Source organism: Mandrillus leucophaeus, unplaced genomic scaffold (genome assembly GCF_000951045.1).
Source record: "Mandrillus leucophaeus isolate KB7577 unplaced genomic scaffold, Mleu.le_1.0 Scaffold44, whole genome shotgun sequence".
Classification (NCBI taxonomy): domain Eukaryota; kingdom Metazoa; phylum Chordata; class Mammalia; order Primates; family Cercopithecidae; genus Mandrillus; species Mandrillus leucophaeus.
This window is the reverse complement of record NW_012104698.1, coordinates 1,322,414-1,330,645: the sequence shown is the minus strand read 5'-3', so window position 1 is coordinate 1,330,645 and position 8,232 is coordinate 1,322,414. Positions and strand designations below refer to the sequence as shown.

Sequence of the window (8,232 nt, the reverse complement as noted above, 5' to 3'; positions counted from 1 at the left end):
ATGAGGTTTCACCATGTTAGCCAGGATGGTCTCGATCTTCTGACCTCGTGATCCACCCGTCTAGGCCTCCCAAAGTGCTGGGATTACAGGCTTGAGCCACCGCGCCTGGCCCAGTTTCCCTTTCTTTAACTTATATCAAATATAAGCTGCACACAGAATGAGACAGAAACAGCATTTGGAAAGCACTTTCAAGATAAAATGGTTCTAATGAGGTTGTCTCGTGAGCCCTGGGTGTAAGATGGGTCTTCCAGGATTACATTAGCCCCAGAAAAGGCTTATTGTGCTTATTGGGACCGTGCCCACCTCACAGAAACGTCTTTCAGATTTTTATAAACATCTAGGGCCTCTTCAGACAGACTGCTGAAGCTTCGATCTTTTGTTCCTTCTCAGAAAAGGAATCTCTTTGCATTCTTTGACATGGCCTACCAAGGCTTTGCCAGTGGTGATGGTGATAAGGATGCCTGGGCTGTGCGCCACTTCATCGAACAGGGCATTAATGTTTGTCTCTGCCAATCATACGCCAAGAACATGGGCTTATATGGTAAGCTACGGCACCCAGCATGACACATGTTCTCATGCTGGGAGAGAATGCCACGAAGGCATAGAGCTTGTGGGGTGGGTGTGTGTGTGTGTGTGTGTGTCCATCCATGTCCACATCCCTCCCTACCCTAAGATGAAAGACTGGTATCGTAGATTTTACTGATTTTCTTAGCCATATATTCTTCAGTATTCTTAAATTTTTCCAGCAAAGGAAACTGATTACTGCTTCTCTAAACAAAAAGTAACAAATGCGTCAGCCAAGAAGATAGATACAATAAAAAATACCTTTGAATACTCTGAGTACTCAAAACTTCCTTGTGCCTCAGTTCACCATTCTGGTTGTTGAAAGCTTTTTATTTATAATAAAGTTATTTTGGGGTCCTTTGGATGGAAACAGATAATACGTAGCAAATACACTCATGATTTCCTTTAGCACATTAGATAGTAGAAGTAGAAGACGAGATCCATTTTTGTCTTTCAGGTGAGCGTGTAGGAGCCTTCACTATGGTCTGCAAAGATGCGGATGAAGCCAAAAGGGTAGAGTCACAGTTGAAGATCTTGATCCGTCCCATGTATTCCAACCCTCCCCTCAATGGGGCCCGGATTGCTGCTGCCATTCTGAACACCCCAGATTTGCGAAAACAATGGTAAAGGCATATGCCACTCCCCAGCCACCCACCTGTTCCCACCACTGCTCCTTCAAAGCTAGTTTTTAATTGACCTCTAGTGATATACAGTACCCTATAGATTCCATATGCGAAGGCAGGGAAGGGAGCAAAAAATGTGCATTCCTTTTTTAAAAAACTGAGGCCGGGTGCAGTGGCTCATGCCTGTAATCCCAGTACTTTGGGAGGCCGAGCTGAGTGGATCACCTGAGGTTGGAAGTTCGAGACCAGCCTGACCAACATGGAGAAACCCTGTCTCTACTGAAAATACAAAATTAGCCAGGTGTGGTTGGTGCATACCTGTAATCCCAGCTACTTGGGAGGCTGAGGCAGGAGAATTGCTTGAACCTGGGAGGTGGAGGTTGCAGTGAGCTGAGATTGCACCATTGCACTCCAGCCTGGGCAACAAGAGCAAAACTCCATTTCAAAAAAAAAATATATATATATATACACACACACACACACACATATATATATACACACACACACATATATATATATACACACACATATATATATACACACATATATATACACACACACACATATATATATACACACACACACACACATATATATATAGAGAGAGAGAAAGAGAGATTGGTTGAGACAGGGTCTTGCTCTGTCACCCAAGCTGGAGTGCAGTGTTGCAATCCTAAGTCACTGTAACTTTGTACTTCTGGCCTCAAACAGTCCTCCAGCCTCAGCCTCCCAAGTATTTGTTAGCACTTTGAACCAAATTAGTTGGTATTTCTCTGTAAGAGACAGACATAATTTTTAATTGGTAGTTCCTTTTATTCTGTTATCTCCACATTAAATAGAACCTGCTTTCCCCTAAAATCAGTTTCAAATTAAGTACCTTACATAGGAAAACTTCCTTAAAAACATATTTTTGTTTGTGTCCTAATAATTGCTAGCATTGAATCAGTATTTTTGCATTTCTTTGTGTTTTATTGTAGAGACAGGGACTTGGCTGTCTTGCCCAGGCTGGTCTCCTCAAACCCCTGGGCTCAAATGATCCTCCCACCACGGACTCCCTAAGTGCTGAGATTGCAGGTGTGAGCCACTGCACTCAGCCTGTTTTTTATTATCTGTAGTATCTGACTCTCAACATCTGTTCTGTGAATTAGTGTTGCTCAATCTTTTTGACCACAATCCACATAAGAAATATATTTAAGGCCACTGTGCCCAGCCAATTGCATCTTACTAAGTTGAATTTAACATACTAAGCCAGGCAACGTGGTTCACACCTATAATCCCAGCATGCACTTTGGGAGGCCAAGGTGGGTGGATCCCTTGAACCCAAGAGTTCGAGACCAGCCTGGGCAACATAGCAAGACTATGTCTCTATTAAAAGAAAATAAAAAAATAAAAATATAACCTACCAATGGGTCATGACACATAATTTAGAAAACACTGCTCCAGAAAGGGGTTGGCAAACTGTTCTGAGAGTCAATCCAGTTTGCTTCCTATTCTTGTAAATAAAGCTTTATTGGAACACAGCTGTACCCATCTATTTATGCGTTTTGTATAGTTACTTCTTTGCTGCCATGGCCAAGTGAGCAGTTGTAGCAGGCAGAGACCATATGGCCCGTAAAGCCTAAAATAATTACTCTTTGGCCATTTACAGAAAGTATGCCAACCCCTACTCTATGAGTTTATAAAACCATGATGCCTGTGGAAGGCGTGATTTGTTATATGAGTTTATCCTGTGTAGCTGCTTAGTTGAGAGGTCACATCTCTGAGCAGCTCTTGGGTAGAAAAGCTAAATCTGCTATCTCTAAGAAACTTGATATGTACCTCCCCTAGTCATCATGTTGCAACTATTTTTCTGTCTTCAGTTTCTGTGTCATGAACATTAAAGTAAATACTAAGAGTCTGGTTCAGGATAGTTTTTTTTGGTTTTTTGTTTTGTTTTGTTTTGTTTTTTCCTTTTGATTTTTTTATAAAGACAAGGTCTCACTGTGTTATCCAGGCCAGTCTCAAACTCCTGGGCTCAAGTCATCCTCCCACCTCAGCCTTCCAAAGTGCTTGGATTACAGCTGTGAGCCACTGCACCCAGCTCAGGATAGTTCTTTATGATATAATAGGTTCACGCTAGACTTACCAAAAAATTGACTACTTTTTAAGTCATATTTTTTTGCAGCATGATATTAACATGTAAGTATATTTCAGAAAGTTTGTGAAAGGGAAAAAACCGTAACTCTAGCTATTCTAACTCAGCTTTTTTTTTTCCCCTTGCCCATTGTTTGTTTGTTTTTTGTTTATTTGTTTTTTAAGTTTGTGTGTGTGGTTTTTTGGGTTTTTTGATTTGTTTTGTTTTGTTTGTTTGTTTTTGAGACAGAGTTTTGCTCTTGTTGCCCAGGCTGAAGTGCAATGGCACAATCTTGCCTCACTGCAACCTCCGCCTCCTGGGTTCAAGCGATTCTCCTGCCTCAGCCTCCAGAGTAGCTGGGATTACAGGCATGTGCTACCATGGCCAGCTAATTTTGTGTTTTTAGTAGAGACAGGGTTTCTCCATGTTGATCAGGCCGGTCTCGAACTCCCGACCTTAGGTGATCTGCTCATCTCGGCCTCCCAAAGTACTGGGATTACAGGCGTGAACCACCGGGCCCAGCCACCCATTGTTATCTGTAGTTGTGACATACTGTTATATATGTATGAGCAGGACTGGTTTTGGTTTTGTCACTTAGAATTATACTAAACTTTTTTTACTTAATATTTTCTAAAATATTTTTATATTCTCTGGTTATGAAGATTTTTTTTAGTGCATGCATTTCAATACACAATCTGAGAGTTTGTAGTAGACAAAGATGCCAGACTGTGTTAATGACTACCCTCAGGGTGGTTATAATCCGATGAGAAAGATACACACATGACTTTCTTGTTGTTGTTGTTGTTGTTTTTGAGAGAATCTTGCTCTGTGGCCCGGGCTGGAGTGCAGTGCCACAATCTCGGCTCACTGCAACCTCCGCCTCATGGGTTCAAGCAATTCTCCTGTCTCAGGCTCCCCTGAGCTGGGATCACAGGCACCCACCGCCATGCCTGGCTAATTTCTGTGTTTTCATTAGAGACGGTTTCACCACCTACGATAGCTTCGCTCATTGTAGATTCGTAGTATATTGTCTCAATTGTGGAGATGAGAATGTATATTTCATCTATGTCAAAAATAAGGTCATTTTTTTTGTTTAACCCACAGCTTTTACCTTAATCTTAGTAGATTTTAGAGTGATTCATTCACTTTTCTTAATACGTATGCAATTACAATGGGGTTACATCCCAGTAAGCCTGTCATAAATTAAAAATGCATTTAAGGCCAGTCTTATGTCTGTAATCCTAGCACTTTGGGAGGCTAAAGTGGGAGAATCACCTGAGCCCAGGAGTTCCAGACCAACCTGGGCAAATAGGGAGACCCTGTCTCTACAAAAAAAAAAAAATTAGCGAGGCATGGTGGAATGCACTTGTGGTCCCACCTCTTGGGAGACTGCGGCAGGAGGATCACTTGAGCCTAGAAGATTGAGGCTGCAGTGAGCCATGATCATACCATTGTACTCCAGCTGGGTGATAGACTGAGACCCTGTATCTTAAAAAAAAAAAAAAACGGGCCAGGCGTGGTGGCTAACATTTGTAATCCCAGCACTTTGGGAGGCCAAAGCAGGAGGATTGCTTGAACCTCGGAGTTTGAAACCAAACTGGGCAACATGGCAAAACCCCATCTCTACATTATTTTTTTTAGAAAAAGGAAGGAAAAGAAAATGCATTTAATACGCTTAACCTACCAAACATCATAGCTTACCCTAGCATACTTTAAACATGCTCAGAACAGGTATTAGACTACCGTTGAGCAAAATCATCTAACACAAAGCCATTTTATAATGAAGTGCTGAATGTCTCATGTAATTTATTCAATAACATACTGAAAGAAACAAAATAGCTGTATGGATACTTAAAGTACGGTTTCTATTGAATGCATGTTGCTTTTGTGCCGTCATAAAGTTGAAAAACTGTAAGTCAAGGACTGTCTCTACTCAAATGTGTTAACTGTTTTAGTTGCCTGATGGAAATAGTGTTCTGATATAAAACAGAATGCTATAAAATAGCTTTCTTACCTGGCCAGTGACAGCATGTGATTCACGCATGGCCTGAGAATTGAGGCACGCTAGGGGAGCGCTCAGGTCGGGGGTAAAAATGCTGCAAACTCCGGCATATCTGTCAGTGCTTAGGCAGAATGAGCTGCATCTCAGGATTTCTTTACAGGTTGCAAGAAGTGAAAGGCATGGCCGACCGCATCATTGGCATGCGGACTCAACTGGTCTCCAACCTCAAGAAGGAGGGTTCCACCCACAACTGGCAACACATCACTGACCAAATTGGCATGTTCTGTTACACAGGGTTAAAGCCTGAACAGGTGAGTGATTCTGATTTCTCTGCAGCAGACTAACTGATCAGTCTTTGCAAACCAGAAGGATTCTTTATTTTTTCTTTTTTCTTTTTTATTTAATGTTTTTGGGTTTTTTGTTTTGTTTTGTTTTGTTTTGTTTTTGTTTTTGTTTTTGTTTTGAGACAGTCTTGCTCTGACACCCAGGCTGGAGTGTAGTGGTGCAATCTCAGCTCACTGCAACCTCCACCTCCCAGGGCTTAAGTGATCCTCCTGCCTCAGCCTCCCAAGCAGCTGGGACTACAAGTGAATGCTACCACACCTGGCTAATTTTTATATTTTTTGTAGAGACGTAGCTTTGCCATGTTGCCCAGGCTTGTCTTGAACTACTGGACTCAAGCGACCTGCCCACATTGGTCTCCCAAACTACTGGGATTACAGGTGTGAGCCACTGAGCCCAGCCCCAGGAGGATTCTTCTTAGATCACCCACCTATTCAAAGTTAACCTAAAAATAATTAAAACAGTTATTTTGGAGCCCTTTTAGGTAAAAGTATTGTAATACTTTTTAGCATTTATTTGGCTTTCTTTCTTTTTTTTTTTTTAGTTGTTTACCTCTCTGTATCCATGAACTCACAAACTTCTAAAGAGCAGAGCTTGTTTTGATCATGTTCATGATCACTGTTGCTTCTCCCAAGAGAGCAACAGGAGAAATAGCTGTTTCGTAATTGAATCCTGGCTCTGCTGAATCTAAAGGTGTTTTTCCCCATCTACTTATGCCTCAGAATTCATCATCCTACTTTAAAGTAGCTTTTTTTTTTTTCCGAAATGGAGTCTCACTCTGTCACCCAGACTGGAGTGCAGTGGCGCAATCTCGGCTCACTGCAGCCTCTGCCTCCCAGGTTCCAGGTTCCAGCTATTCTCCTGCCTCAGCCTCCTGAATAGCTGGGATTATAGGCGTGAGCCACCACGCCCAGCCTTAAAGTAGCTTTTTATTCTTATTTTATTCCAAGTTAACAGCAAATTTCTGGGAACAGGGTTTAAGCGAGGAAATAGAACTTTAATAAGTTGGCTGCTGTACCATGCCAGGCCAGGGAGAATCCCCCCTACCGGGAAGACGTACCCAAACTCTTTCTTCTCTGCAGGTGGAGCGACTGACCAAGGAGTTCTCCATCTACATGACCAAGGACGGCCGCATCTCTGTGGCAGGGGTCACCTCCGGCAACGTGGGCTACCTTGCCCATGCCATTCACCAGGTCACCAAGTAATGTCCCTGGTGCAAGGAAACAGAGACAACCTTTCTGTCTTCAGCCTCTGCTATTGAGAGCTTCACACAGACGATGAGAGAGGGTGGATGGTGGTGAGTGGATCATTTCTTTCAACCACAGTGTGTAACACTCAGCATTTGAATGTTTCTCCGAAAAGAACATGTAGTGACACAGGGCAGAGGCATCCATGGCTGGTGTCTGGAACATTAAACCAAACTCTCTCTCCTGTCCTTTTATCTCCAACTTTTCTCAAAGAGTTTACATATGCAAGAAAGTCATCGCACCAAAAAACCTGTCAATTATGCCATTGCAATATTTCAGAAGCTTTAACTGAAGTGTCAGGTTCCTTGTGAGAAATAGCACACGTTAGAGGCTTTGAGAGAAGACCTAGTTCTGTCGTGAGCAGTCGACCTTGTGTCTGTCCTCCCATCTTGGAGCAACCTTATCAACAGGCCGCACTGCAGAAATGATGTTTTATGAAAACCAATGAGGCTGCTGCCACTCCAGCAAGGAAAATAATGCAATTTCCTGTCTTATGTAAGAAAAAGAGAAGGCTCTCTTTTTCTCCCTTGTCATTGCTGTTCTTTTCCTTATGTACAAACATTTTTAACTACTGCAGATTTTCATCCCATTCTACTGCTTGACTGACCATCAACTCCATCCTATCGAGATTTATTTAAGAATGAAGAACAAAATTTTCTGCTGATGCCATACCCTCACCTTTCTCAGCAAAGAATAGTGGAGAGTAGGAAACTGTACTTTAGGCATCCTCTTGAATGATTGTGTAAGTTTCTCTGGTTGGGATGTTGTCTCTGCCCAGTTGGACCTCCTCCCTTTGTTGAATGTGGTATACAGCCACTCATCTCACACCGTGAGTCGTGGCGCAGGGTGGTACCAGGAAAGAGGATATTCTAGGCTTTGTGTGCTGCTAGCTGGGTTCAGGCTTCACCCACTGGAAAGAACCACCATCTGCTCTAACCATGTAGACTTATTGCGGCCTGGTTTCTCTGTTACAATAAAATTACTGTAGACCCAACTACTGTCTACTAAGTTATCTTTTTTCTTTAATGGGAGGAAGGAGTAAGAGTGGGTAAATAAATATCCTAGGAGTTTGGAATTGTGTAGCTGATCATAAGCCAGTAGATGTAGCCACTATTCCAAATATTGGCTGAAGATTCATCGTTTTCTTCTTTGTGTTGCCATGCAGTTTGTGCAGTCCAAAGATGCTGAGAATGTGGGTGTAATCTCTTGGACCTTGTGGGGAACAAATGGAGTCCCATGAAGGATACTGTGGATATAGGCAAGGGGTAGAAGGGATGGAGGAGAAGTGACAACTTCAGTGGTCTATAGGAGCCAAATAGGTAATGTGAATAAAAAGTGGTG

The 8,232-nt window shown here is 42.4% G+C and overlaps 1 protein-coding gene across 1 annotated transcript in view; it reads left to right on the top strand.

Moving 5' to 3' along the window:
* Window positions 1-7,885, top strand: part of GOT2 (glutamic-oxaloacetic transaminase 2, mitochondrial) — a 15,398-nt gene extending 7,513 nt beyond the window's left edge. The window contains exons 6-9 of the mRNA XM_011994005.1: window positions 391-541; window positions 1,022-1,187; window positions 5,463-5,613; window positions 6,727-7,885. Coding sequence (XP_011849395.1) covers window positions 391-541; window positions 1,022-1,187; window positions 5,463-5,613; window positions 6,727-6,849 — 591 coding nt within the window. The 3' untranslated portion in view covers window positions 6,850-7,885. The remainder of the gene's footprint in view (window positions 1-390; window positions 542-1,021; window positions 1,188-5,462; window positions 5,614-6,726) is intronic.
* The last annotated feature ends 347 nt before the right edge of the window (window positions 7,886-8,232 follow it).